Genomic DNA, 14,551 nt, shown 5'->3' on the forward strand with positions numbered 1-14,551 from the left:
TTGATACTTGGGTTGATATTTGGAAAAAGTGGAAGATTTTTCCCTAAAAGCGGTCAAGTTGTTATTTTGTATTATTAACAAAAATTGACATTGGTAATGTGAAATTGGAGAATTGTTGATATAAAGGGTGGAGTTGGACACGTGTTGTTATCTATTGAGAAGATTATATATTTGTTTAGAAAATATCTGTGTTTGGCTATCGGTGGAGGATAGCTATGATTGTTGTAGAAATTGCGTGAGGATTAGGAAAATTGGAACTAATTTGTTGTTGATTGTCATTGAATATGACTATGTTTAAATACATTGTATATGTATAATGTTTGGGAGGAGAAATGAGATGTACTCTATTGTTTGGGAGGAGATAGCGGATGGACTCCATTGAAATTAAGTTGGCCGGAGTGTCTAGGGTGAAAGTCCCGAAATCTTGTGTATACATAGGTACCGATCCCGCGGACGAAATTTCCGTAAAATAGAAGATTGAAGAGTTTGTGTGGTATTTTATTGACTTGGAAAACCACTGAGTTGTACTCTCAGTTGAGTAGTTGAAAAATAATGAAATTGGTTCATGAATTGAAAAGGGTAAAATTAATTTGAAGTGAATTGAAGGAAAATGAATTGAAATACGAACTTTGGTACTTTATGATCTTATAAAAATGTGAATGTTTTGTCACAAGTATTGTGTATGCACATTGTACTTATATCTCTGCTAAATCTCATGTATTATGTTAGATTATTTCTACTAGGTTTTGGCTCACCCTATCTGGGAAAAACCTTTTTCAGGTGCTGATGATATACATGTGCCCAGGTAATAGCTTGGAGGGACTTTTGGGAAGCAAGAACTTTTTTATTTTGTTTTTATATTTTATTTTTTATTCTTTTGTATAGCCAAGGGCTTTAATTGTATTAAGCCAAGCTCACTTTTTTGTAACCAAGTAATGACTTGGAAAGATGTAAGCCTATAGGGCTTCTGACTATATGTTTAGTTTCTTTTCCCTCAATATTGTAACACATGCTATAGATTTAGGATGAACATTGTTGAATGTATATTGCATGTGTTAACCTTTGTAAACGAACTTTGAACGTTGATAAATGAATGTATTTTATTTCTATTATTCTTCCGCTTTTGAGTTGTATCTATTGCGTAATTTTGGGGGCGTTACAAATTTGAGGAATAGTATTTGCATTAAAAATAGTTTAGAAGTTAGATTAAGATTAATTTTTATGCCAACAATTAAATTGTTGGAGAATTATCTTCATTTATACCCAATTCATGATCACTTAACCCATTTATTTTTTGTTTTTAAAATTGGTAAATATATTATGATTATTTTTTATAGCCAAAATAATAAAATGTATGTATATTTTTGGCATATTTATTTATTTATTTATTTTAAAAAAATTACATATTTATATTAAAAATTCTTACACAAATAATTAAGTATATTTATGTATGAAAAAATTGTATAATACTGGGTCGATCTAAAATATGTAGCTTGTTTTAGTCCTACATTGGGCACGATTTAAAAATTGATCGGTCCATTAGTGAAAACAGTTAATAATAATCAATTTAAGTCTGTGTTTAATGATTTGTTAAGTTATGATGGATATGAATTAATATTGGATCAAATACTAAAAGTAGTGTAGAAACGGAATTTTGTTGATTTGTATGCTATATATCAAACTAATTTTTAGATAATCGTTTTGGTTCATGTCGAGCCATTACATTGCCCACTTATTTATTTTTTAAAATGGTAAAAATATTGCAAAATTTTTTATAACTAAAATAAAAAATATGAATATATATATTTGGCATATTTATTAATATTCTAAAACTTCAATTAAGAAATTACATAATTATTCTTCAAATATATCTAATATTAAATTATATTTACTTCTGAAAGAATTATTTAAGATTAGATTAAGCTAGTTTATAGATTCTATTTTTAGCATAGAACTTGATCAAAGAAGTGAAATTTAAAAACAAATCATAATTTTTAATTTAAATTTTATTACATTTTTATTTAATACAAAATTTCAAGTAAAATGTTTTAATATTTTAAAAATAATTAATTATTTGTGAAATGAAGTTACCATTATAAAAAACACTAAAAAAATTAGCTTTTAGTAGTGTGAAAATCTATTAACTAAATAATTAAATTGATGAGATATATATATTTTTTTTTTTTTTGAAAACAAAATCAGTGAATAAGGCTAATAGAAAGGGTGCTTACAATCAATCATACATAATTTCTTTCCCACTCATCACATGTATTAATTTTTTTTTTAATTTAGGCATAAATATTAGTACATATGAGTGTACAAAACAAATCAAAAAAGAAAAAAAAAGTGTACAAAAATAATTAAATGTGTGTAATTAAATCAAAATATTTTAAAAATTCCTAATTTTTGTCATGAATTTAAATGATTTGAGAGTAATTATATATGATATGAATAATATAGTAATATGAAGTTTAATTTCTTTTTTTTTTAAAGAATAAAAATCTGTTGAAGAGGATTAAGTTGGAAAGATATGGAATATTTTTTTATGTTTCTCTTTGAAAATTATAAATTATGGAATTATTAATATTTTGAAAAATACTACTTTAATGGATTAGGCAATACTATTTTTTAAATTTATTTTTTAATTCAATAAATCCACAATTTATTATGAAGTTTTGAAACTCTCAGAATGTTTCTCACTAAAACCCATTTTATTTTTATATTATATAGATAGATAGATAAATGACAAACAAATAATCTATATATAGAGCATCTATACTATTATATTAAATGAGGCCTAAATTTAGGGGTTGTTTGGGGTGTCCTAAATAAGTGCACTTTTTATTTTTTTAGACTAAAAAATTGAGGAAGAAAATATGGATGTTTTGGTTAATTTTTTGATTTTTTATGGAAAAATGTGTAATAAAAAATTGTAAAAATTAATTTGTAGGAAAAAAATTAAGATTGGAAGTTGTGCAGCCGTAATTGTTAATTTTTGATGAATAGTATTAACTTTTTAACTTTTTAAATAATTTTTTAATTTTTTAATTTTTTTACAATATGCCAAACTTAACCTTAGTGTCATGGAACTTCTGCAATGTGTAAATTGAATAATAATAAAAAAATGTTTTCCCTACACCTACCCACGTTCTTCGCGACAGTTTAATTACCGGAACAATTTCAAATTTTAAAAATCAAATTTATAATTTATTTTTAAATTTGAAAAATAATATATTGCACCTGCAAGTGAAATTTGTCAAATAGGAAAGAGTTGCAAATAAGGTACACGTGTCGAAGCATGACCTAAGCAGCATCTAAAAACAATGCAACTACAGGTGGCCCATTTCGCTAAGCACCCCTATCTCAAGCCGGAACTGATGTTTTTTGGATTCAAACAAAGCTTTTCACTCAACTAGTCGAAGGAAGAAATTAGGGTTTTCGAAATGGCAATGGCTGGGCGTCTGAGATCAACCCTCCCTCTCTTCCAGAAGATTCTCAGATCCAAATCTTTCTCCTCCACTCAGAGATCCACCATTCAACGATCAGTGCTTTGCCCTACCTTCACAAATCCGGAGGTATACCCAACCATTCAAACTTGAAATTAGTTGATTTCCCTTTTGTTTTCTGATTGTGATTTGTATATGGAACTCTATTATTGTTTTCTTCTGCTTTGTTGGGGCCGAAATCAACTAGGTTTACCTGGAATGGGTTCTGTTTGGTCGATTGGAAAATAGTGGAAAATGTGGTGATAGGTTTGATTCAGAAGTCTACCGCAGATTCCAATCAACTTAGCCGAAATCAGGCAAATTAGATGACAACTTTAGACGTAAATCGATATGTTTTTCATGATTGTATTCTCAACAGAAGAATCGAGGTTTAAGGATTTAGCAAGCATAGCAGATGTTTATTCGCAAATGTTGGAAAATGATGGGACATGATGAAAATTTGATGTAGACTATAAATGGTCTGTTTGGTGGTAACCTAGCCAAAGAAATGTGCTATAGTTTTTCCACTAGGCATCTCGGGGGGGAAAAAAAAACAAGAACTGAGGGTTGAAATTCTAGTAAATACAAGATAACGTTTTTTTTCCATAACTCTGTTTGCTTCATTTTTTTCAGTATTGTTCAGTTTTTGACGATTTGAATTTCTCTTGTTTTTTAAATATTTTCTCTTGTATTTCTTGATTTTTCTTCCTGTTTGTTGTTAAGCAAGTGGATAAAATGAGTAAAATGTCTTAGGCATCTTATGTAAAGACACACACACACATATATATACAAGCAGTTGGCACATGCAATGCGTGTGTCATTATTACCCATGCCATGCCCCTAATTCTTCTCCCATCACCCATGCTACAAACAGAAAAGTGAGGAGCAGTTACCAGAGAATTGGGATTGTTACGTAAGGGTAATTTAGGGAAGTAAAATATGTTTCATACTTTTGTCTACACCGATTGAGGTGTTCACATTATAATATAGAATATATATGTATATGTATTGTTTTTGTTTTGAAATTCCGAAAACCGAACTCAATATGATGAAAAATCTTAGTATGCTTATATGATTGCAAATTGTGTGTTCTGTCTCTGGACCATCAGCAGCAAGGTTACGTGATGTTTGAGAACCGCTTTATGCATATTGTCAATAAAAAGCAGAAATTCTCCTCTATGTTTGGAATATTTATTGACTGCAGTTTTTCGGGTGATGTTTCATATTAGTTTCTCTTGTTTGCTTTGCAGTTCTCAAAGAATTATGCTTCTCTATCTGCACCAAAGGAGCAGAAAGTTAAGGTAATTAGTATCTATGAAACATGTATGGGACTAATTAACCTAAAATAATGTGCTCCAGCTTTAAAGATTATATATAATATCTAGACCTTATTTGATGTGGTATTCTTGAGGAAATGATGGTGCAGTAGGAAGTCTTAAAATATATGTATATGTATATACATATTATACACTACATGTACATATACACTTGTGTACATATTTTCATTTCCATACTATAAAAAATTACTTTAGCCTTTGTAATGGAGCATTTCCTGTGGTCATTGGTAAATTCTTTGCAAGCAGCATGGACACTGAAGCATGACATGACAATTCCCAATATGTGGTGATACGAGCAACATTTGGAGTTTTATTATCTGTCGTACACATGAATATTTCATTCAAAGATAAAAAAAAAATGCATTATAACACTAATTTCTAAAGTTTAAACAAAAATGGGATTAATATGCATAAATATACATTATTTTTCCTTTACCATTTCATCCCAAGTTATGTTGTTTAAATTTGAAGTGTGTTTCATGTGTATCTAAGCAATGTCTGGGTCTATTTTTTATTTTTTTAAATAATAGGAGTCAGTTGGACATGTGTTTGACATGTATTGGGAACTGTTCGATGATCGTCGGTGTGTGATGTGGACATGCCACCACCTTATAATTGTCCTTGCTTATGAGGTTGTAGTCATTTAATTGTCACACTGATTGTGGATTTAGGCATAGATTTTTATTTTTTGTGTCTGACTCCGGTGGCCGCCAACTCTCCCCTTTCCATTAGTTTCTTGAAAAACTTATTTTTTAGGAGTAAAAGAGGGAATAAAGAAACTTGTTTTGCTCTCCACGGTAAGCTGTTCAGCTTGTAGATAACACTAGAAAACAGGTTATGAATTTTCCTAGTTTTTGATGTAGATTATTGGTTATATTATTACTCTTTCTCTTTATTTTTATTTTTTTCCCGGGACTTATTTGAGTATCTCCTTGTGTTAATCTTTCTTTGTTGTTTCTCTGTAATTTTCAGGTGCCTCTGACTATGTTTGGGGTCTCTGGAAACTATGCCTCTGCTTTGTACCTTGCAGCAGTAAAAGCAAATGCATTGGACAAGGTTGAATCTGAGCTTCTTGATCTTGTTGAAGCTTCAAAGAAAAGTCCTACATTTTCTCAGTTCATGAAAGATTTGTCAGTTCGTGCGGATATAAGAGTAAAGGCTATACAGGAAATTTGTGCTGAAGCTAAATTTTCAGATCTTACAAAGAATTTTATGGGTATGACACTGCTTATTACTTAAATTGCTTGTACAGTAATTAAAATATTGTTACTCAACTTGAAAAAAATTCCTGTTTTTAATTTAAACATCTCGATCTATTTAAAAAGTTTTTAAAAAAAACATATTCAAACTTATGAAAAAGAATAGATAACTATTTCCAAAGAAGCACGAATAGAGATATGGGACACAAACAAGTGTATGAGCGTTCTGTGGTTTGTTGTCTGTCCCTAGGTTATTTTTATTTTATCTTTGTATCACAAGTTATTTTTTCGCACTTGTGATGTATTTTCATGTGTGTCTTAGCAATGACACTTGTGTCTCTCAAGTGTCCGAAGTTTTTTATCTATACTATTATTAAAAGTGAACACCTCACCTGGTGTCCATTAATGGCCTTCTCTCCTTTTGCTTATGTTCTAAAAATATTAAAACTTAATATGACACATTTGGACGCATGTTCAACACGTGTTAGAGAGTGTCCGGTGAGTGTTGGTGTCTAATGTGTTTGACACGGACATGGCACCTTATTAGAAGTGTTCTTCCTTCTAAGGTTGTTTCTAGATGATGTCAGTATAGTAATTCAAGTCGCACTGCTGGAGGTGTGTATAGATGGTATTTCCTGAATATTTCAATGCTGACAACATGAATTTCGCATAAGAGGTTGCTACTAGTGGTATTTTTGGATCTATACTTCTGTGCCCTACTATCCCTAGTTTTCTAGATTTTGATATCACTAAGAAATTGCATGTACATTTTACTCCTTGAAGGAGGTTCAACTCTTGAGGGTAATCCTGTTAATGAACATAATAAATGCCTAAATTTACCAATCATATTTTTTTCCAAAGATGATACTTAAAAATTGTCAGAAAGAAAACTTTACAAGAGTAATTTTTTAATAGGAAAATTATAAGAAAACAATATCTTTACAACCTTGTAGCAGTAGCATGTTTGTTTATTTTTTTAGGAGATGTTTCTTGACTCAAACTAGAATTTATCGGGGATTGGAGGGTTTTCAATGACTAGTGGCATTTTGTTGGTTTCTCATGATTACTCACTCTCACAGTAACCTGAAATGGTAATATATCTCATTATCTCATACAGGTAATAATTACAAGACATTCTAGTCTGTCTTTCATCATTGGTGATTTCGCAAGTGTGTAATACCTCAAAGGGAACCATCTTCTGGAAGAAATTTATCAGCTTCCTTGTGTTTGTATATAGTTGAACTGGAATAAAAATCTGCTAATTTTACTTGTTATAACTTAGAACATATTAGGGCTAATTACCATGTAAAGATATAGGAATGTAGACATTGATTACATGTTGAGGTACTTGGTTCACTACTTGGGCTTCATATTACTATAGTAATTATTCATTTCAGTGTCTGAATTCTTGTATTTATGTGCTTGGAGTTCCTTCCTAGTAGTTTATGTTAACCTCTTGTAACTATCTTTTTATCTTGTTTGGTACTAGCTGTTTTGGCTGAGAACGGGAGGCTGAGGCACTTGGAAGCTATTGCAAAGAGATTTATAGAATTGACTATGGCACAAAGGGGAGAAGTGAAAGCCATTGTGACAACTGTTATCGTAAGCTCTACTCCTGAAAATGCAAATTATTGATTCATAATACCATATGTCACATGGCATACTTTAGAACATCGAATAATAAAACTGTCCTCTCCACCCTTTGCCTTCTCTCTACTCACTCCCCATATTTTTGAATCATTATTGGGTATGTGTGATCTTATTTAGTTGCAGTGGACTAGGGTGACTGCAGTTGGATTTTGTGTTCTGCTTTTTTTTGGCCCATAATTGCTTGGAAGGCTGGGTTGGCTTCTTAGCTTGAAGTTATTTGCACTTGTTTTCTTGTTGCATGTTATGAATTAACCCTGGAGTAGGGAAGACAGTTCATATTACTAGGGTTGGCATGTCATTTCTCTGGCTATGGGGGGGATTTAGTTATGATTTAATGCTGAAGTATGATGATGATAGAAAGAAAAAATGAACTAGTTTTAGCTAATATATATTTGAGTTGCCAGCATATAGTGTCCTCATTTTATCTAGGTCAGATTCAAAAATAAATACGGATTCATATTGAGGATATCACTTTCATTCGGCAAAAGAACCTGTCTTATTATGTCATATTTGGAAGGTTTTATTTTGGTAGATATACATTGTTTTAATACTATAAACTAAGAAACACAGACATGGACATGTGACACGACACGGACACGCAGATACATAAATTTTCAAAAAATGTAAGACAAGACATGTTGGGGACATGTTCAAAACATATATTTTTATATTTTTATTATATGTATATTTTTAAATAGTTAATATGTATTTTATGTCAAATATTTAATTTTTTCAAATTTATCAACCTTAGGTATGCTATTTTAGTAAAACAATTAAAAATTATAATTTTTTTTAAAAAAAAAATAGTACTTAGTGTGTTCCCAATGTGTCCTTTGCGTGTTCTCAGTGTGTCCCAACGTGTCCGCAGCGTGTCCAAAGTGTCCCAGTGTGTCCAACTCTTTCTAGCGTGTCCGACATGTGTCCGGAGCGTGCTCGTGTCCGACATGTGTCGGACACCTGTACGTGACCTTCAGAGAGGTGTCCGTACTTCATAGACTATAAAAAATATATTGTTAACATTTTATTTTGTTAAATAATGTTCGATAAGTAGGATGTACAAGTGTATAGCATATGCAATAAATTACTTGCTTTGTGTAAGAACGCCTAGATCGTACATATTAGGACAACTTGATATATTTTTCATTTTATGGTTTAGAGGTTATTTGGATTAATAAAAAGACCTACTAGAGAAAGACATAGGAAACCCTTATTTATGGGTTAGTAGTCAGTGCTAGTGCTATGACTAGCATAGTTTGGCAATTGCATGCCTTGTAATGTTTGCCTTAGGTAGAGCCCAAGCGTCTACCACTTTGGATACACAAGTCTTGAAGCCTTAAAAGCATAGATGCTATGGGAGTTCTTCATTGGCTTTGAAGATGCTTTGGGACAATGATGTAACCTTGAAGAGATTAAAGAATGGACAAAAATGTTCATTTGGTCAAACAATATCGAGACTGGTCAATCAGGTGTCTTAGGTCAGTGGCAGCCAACCAAATAGGTTGGTTAACCAGGTTGGAACTAGATTCTTAGGCTTTCAATTGAAGCCTAAGAATCATGGACATAGACATAAACATGACATAGGCACGCGAACATAGGAATCTAAAAGAAAAATGCAGAACATGACATGTTGGGGACACGTGCAAAACATATAATTTTATATATTTATTATGTTGTTTTTAAATATTTTATATTTATTTTATGTCAAATATTTTCATTAAATTTATCAATCTGAGTATTCTATTTTAGTTTAAAAAAAAGGAATTTTTAATTTTTAATTTTTTAAAAATGGTCTTCAATGAGTCCTTAGCATGTTCTCAGCGTGTTTTCAGTGTTTCAATGTGCCCTTAGTGTCCTAGCGTGCTCGACTCTCTACAGTGGGGTGTTTGGGAAGCCAAAAATTGGCTTTGTTTTGGCTAAATTCACAAAAAGATCCAATAGGCGAAAATAGCTAATAATACAATGTCACATCAAACCCATAATCATTTCACTTTTTCTGTTACAAACATCACATCCAGCCACAAAAAATTCAATCCTATTCCCAAACACAAATATTTTAGCCTACTAAAATTGCAAAAAACGAAAATAGCCAATTTCCCAAACGAGGCCAATGTGTCCGACGTGTTCGGAGTGTGTCCGATGTGTGTTCCTGTTCGACTGTGTTAAGACACTTGTGCGTGACCTCCAGAGAGGTTTGTGCTTTATAGGTTGAAACCCAAGTTACATTCAAGTAAAGGCATCAATTGATGAAATGCTTAAATGAATATCTAATAATTTCATCAAGACTTAATAAGTTGACTTAGGGTAAACAAGATTATACCAATCATAGGGAATCAACCCTAGTCAACCAGGACAGTCACTGGTCAAAACTGGGCTGTCAGCTAAATTGGTCAACCAGCACTTGAGCTGTCAACCAGAATCAAGGACAGACTGGGAGATTTGAAAGATTCTAATCTTGAACAAACTTTTAAATCTCTAATTGTCCTATATAGGAGCAAACTTTCAGTTAGTAGTTTACGAAGAAGCATGAATACCTTTAAAAATGAGTTGCATACATATTGATATTCCTTGGAAACTTGTGGATCTAAATGTACGTATCTGATACTTGATGTTAATTTTGGGGAATGTCAGATACTTTTTAGATACTCTAATTCACATATGCAAACTTACTATGAATTTGAGAGTGCAATAATTTTTGCATGGCATTAGAGTATAATTGTTAGAATAAATACAAGAAGCGTTTTTCAATATATATATATTTTTATTTCTTACCTAAGAAAAAAAATAGTGAGATTAAAGTAGTACCATACCTTTTTAGAGTTTATCAAATTAATGTATCCACTCAAAAGAAAGTAAATAGACTATTGGCTCTTAAATTAGGATCTAATTCCTAAAGAATGGTTTCTTACTATTAGGGCTGTTCAAATAGCTGATTCACCTGAAAAAACCAACTTAGCTTGACTGAATTGAGTATAAAACAGATGGTTTCGAGATTGCAAAGGTTGGAATTGAGTTACAATTGGTAAAACCGTTCATATGTTGGTTGAGTCGGGGGCTTGGCTAAGAGTATTTTCATAGAACCTGAACCGTCCGACATTTATATGTGGTTATAATATTGCCATGTGTTGAGACATTTGGAAGGCCTAACCACATTTGGAGACATTTGATCAGCTTTGTTATTATATTTATCTTTCCAAGGCAATTTATCTTTTCAAGACTATAAGTCTAACCCTTATCAACTCTCTTTGATTACATTTATCTCTATATTTATATCTGCATTTATCTTTTCAAGACTAAGCCTTTTCTCCTTCCTTCTAGATACTGCAATTCTTCTCTCTCTCTCTCTCTCTCACCTTCTCTTCTCTCTGCCATGGTTTCTCTCACCTTCCACTCACGATGACAACCTCCCATGCTCTCGCTCTCTCACTCTCTCGTCTCCCTCTTTCCTCTCAGTGACGATGGTGTAATTGGCCGTGCTCTTTCTCTCAGTGATGATGGTGTAATTGGCGCTGACATGGTGCTCATATTTGTGAGACGGCAACGATGGTGTTCAAATATGAACAATGGAAACGATGGTGCGCCGATTTGAGCGACAATGACTCACTCTTCGACTCCACCTTCTGTTTCTGTCTTTCACTCTCTCTCAGATCTATTTGTATGAATCTCTTAGATTGTTGTGTTGTGTATGTATCACCAATAGAATTGTCCATCAATCCAAATTGTTCATTTCGGTCGATTTCGAATATGCTATCGGTTGGCAGCGGATGATAGCTTTGCCAACCCGTTACATTCGGTTCGGTGGGTGGTTTAGGGGTAAACCCGAGCCGAACTGACCCGTGAACACTCCTACTTACTATTTTTTTGAGCTCATGTATAGTACAATATTAAAAATTATAATTTTTTTTTCAATGGATCCTGGCCATACGTGTATTCTATTTTTTTTAGATTTTTTCGTATCACCATATCCATATTGTATTGTATCTATATCCTGTGTCCGTATCCATATCCGTATCCATCCATGCTTCATAGGTAGTTTCGCAATCAAGTAATGATATATGAGATGCTAGTGTTGATGGATGTAAATTGTAATATAGAGATAGTCATTTTGTGTTAAACCATGTGCTTTAATTTCCTCATGTGTTAAACCATGTGCTTTAATTTCCTCATGTGTCCAACCAAGTATTGTAGGAAAAGCAATAATTGTTTATTTATTTATAATTTTATCTGGGTAAGTTGTTTAGATTGTTATTGTAATTGAGGATATACTTAGTGTTCTAATCTTATGTTTTGTTCATGGCTTTTCATGTATTTTCAATTGGTTTCTTAATAAATTTGATTACAATTATAGTACTCAGATAATCTTGTTTCCTTTTATGCTTTGTCCTTCTCTATTAGTTCCCATGCTAGGTTTCTGTTGATTTACTGTGTTTTTCTTGTAAAACCTACAGAGGCTATTACAGCTGTAGCCCCTCTACTTCCTTTTATCTTTGCATATCTGCCACTGTATGAAAAAAGAGGAGATAAGGGAGAAAAAAATCTTGGTTTTATAAGATTGAATGGATTACAACAAGTACAGTGTACATGCATTATATCAACCTACACTTTTCAGTTTCCAACCCTCACAACTGTTGCCAAATTTACTGTTTGTTTTTGTAGAGAAGTTGGATGCCTTATACTTTTTGTTTCCAAAGCTTAAACTTCATGAAATTTGAAACCAATAAGAATTGAATTTGAAGGCCTTGGCATCTGAACTGATGGAGCATGCCCATAATGCGTAAAGCCTCTGTTGTGAAGTTGACTTGATAGTTTTTTTGTTTTAATGAAATGAAAGAAGTCTCTCTTTGGGCACAGAAGGCTTGGATCACTGTCAGAGATTGTACAATCCTATTTGACCAAGACAACTAAAAGATCTGAATAAAAGTAAAATACATGTATCTTTGCTTATTTATACATATAAGATGTAAATAAAATATGCTTGGTTCAATAAATTGTAAAATGTTTTTGGTTAATACATACATATAGACGTAGTCATGGGTAAACTCATATTTTTTTATTGGTATTCCTTATGATTTTTCATAACTAATACTAACAAATATTGATTTATCTACACTTTTTGCATATTTTCTGCAGCTTGGTTTTTTATTACCTGAAACAGCTGTTTGTCACATTATCTTGGTTCAAAATGGACTTACGGAATACATTTTAATTTTTGTCAGTATTCCCAAATGATCTTTTACTGGATTATGTATGCCGTGGTGGTGTTTATAGTTTCTGTACTTCTAGACCTTCTAATTCTATTGCCTACTTCTATGTGAATGTGATCATGGTTAACATATATCGAATAATTCTTGTGATGTTAAAAAATGATTGGCAATGAATTATTAGGTGCTGGCTGCTAATGTATATAATGTTTTTGTACTTAATTCCTAAGCCTCCTAATAGGTTTCATTAATATGGAATTCTCTGGTGGTAACAATACCCCTTGTTTTTATAGAAATTTTGCTGGGCTGTTAATTGTCGGGGAATTATTTTGTTGTTTTAGGGCAGGATCTTAGGCACAAACAATTTCTGTAGTGGGGACAACACCCATTTTTGGGTAAGGCGTCTATCAAAAATCAAATCATCAAATTAATTGGGCTTTGCCTAAAGTATGGAAAATGCTAATCCTGTATATTAGTTTTAACCTCTGGCTTGATATACATTGATTCTGTACCTTTAAGGCCTGCTGAAGTGTCTATTCTGTTTTCTATATTTATTATGGTTAATCTACTCATTGTTTGGTTGAGATGAGAGTAGTGGCTGGATCTCATTGGAAACTCTCACAATTTTTGTGTGTGTGTTTTTTGTCAGCCTCTTCCAACTGAAGAGGAGAAAGAACTGAAAGAAACACTACAGGATATAATTGGACAAGGGAAGAAGGTCAAGGTTGAGCAGAAGGTAGTGTTATTGCAAATTCTAAGTTCTGTGCTGATAGGCTGTCTTATATGATAAGTCTCTAATTTTACTGTGACTGTGCTAGATTGATCCTAGTATTCTTGGTGGACTAGTGGTGGAATTTTCGCAGAAAGTTTTTGACATGTCCATCAGGACTAGAGCAAGGCAGATGGAGAGATTCCTGCGGGACCCTGCCAATCTTGGGCCACTCTAAAAGGTGTTGCGCCATTTCCAATCACCTCGTTTTCTTGTCTTTTTCATCACCGACTGCAAAAATAATTACTTTTGTTGCTTTTGACTCAACCTTTAATGTGATCGTTGGTCCATCTTGTTGAAAATAAAAGCTACTTGTTCAACCTCACCTTTTTTTTCCATGGGTTCTATTGTACTTGATATTGAGATCATAATTTGATTTGCATATTTCAATACACACTCAGTTTGTCTCCACCAGAGGAAAGTTCTTACAAGAAAAGATGTGTAAACAAGGTGGAATGTCTAAATATTGGTTCGTTTTTCTGATCTTGGTTTTCTCTAGTAGCAAGTTTCTTGGTGCGGAATTGCAAGCTTGAGATGGTTTTTCATGACACAATGTTCATTGGAAGTGCTTTTCAATGATATGTGTAGCGTGAAAGTTTTCTTTTTTTTTTTTGTCCTTGCTGCTTGTTGCAAAGTCCTGTGTACGTTGCTAGTTGCAGATCTGTTATGCTGAATTGTGTTTTGAAATTCTTGGCATGATTTCTTGAACGTGCCTAGTAGAACTTTGTTGCTATACTAAATTAATTGATAGATAATGCTGATGGGATTTTCAATTATCTCTGGATAGTCCATTCGAATCTCTTCTTTGGACTTGGAAGAGTTGGAATGGGTTAGGCACGTATGTCTCACACATGGTAAATTATCGGAAATTTTGGAATGATTTTGAGCTTGTTTGGCAGAACTCTGTTAATGG

General features: G+C 32.5%; 1 protein-coding gene across 1 annotated transcript; it reads left to right on the forward strand.

Moving 5' to 3' along the window:
- Positions 1-3,191: 3,191 nt before the first annotated feature.
- Positions 3,192-14,074, forward strand: ATP5 (delta subunit of Mt ATP synthase). Its single transcript, XM_028244582.2, has 6 exons — positions 3,192-3,575; positions 4,736-4,786; positions 5,795-6,038; positions 7,511-7,623; positions 13,519-13,605; positions 13,688-14,074. Exons 1-6 carry the CDS (start codon positions 3,444-3,446, stop codon positions 13,814-13,816), a joined length of 756 nt encoding a protein of 251 aa, XP_028100383.1. The 5' UTR covers positions 3,192-3,443; the 3' UTR covers positions 13,817-14,074.
- The last annotated feature ends 477 nt before the right edge of the window (positions 14,075-14,551 follow it).

Source organism: Camellia sinensis, chromosome 9 (assembly GCF_055761805.1).
Source record: "Camellia sinensis isolate YWXY chromosome 9, ASM5576180v1, whole genome shotgun sequence".
Taxonomy (NCBI): Eukaryota; Viridiplantae; Streptophyta; class Magnoliopsida; order Ericales; family Theaceae; genus Camellia; species Camellia sinensis.

Coding starts and splice junctions, on each gene's coding strand:
- ATP5 (XM_028244582.2), top strand. CDS start 3,444: ATGGCAATGGCTGGGCGTCTGAGATCAACCCTCCCTCTCTTCCAGAAG. Junction 3,576..4,735: donor CTACCTTCACAAATCCGGAG/GTATACCCAACC, acceptor TTTGCTTTGCAG/TTCTCAAAGAATTATGCTTC. Junction 7,624..13,518: donor CCATTGTGACAACTGTTATC/GTAAGCTCTACT, acceptor GTTTTTTGTCAG/CCTCTTCCAACTGAAGAGGA.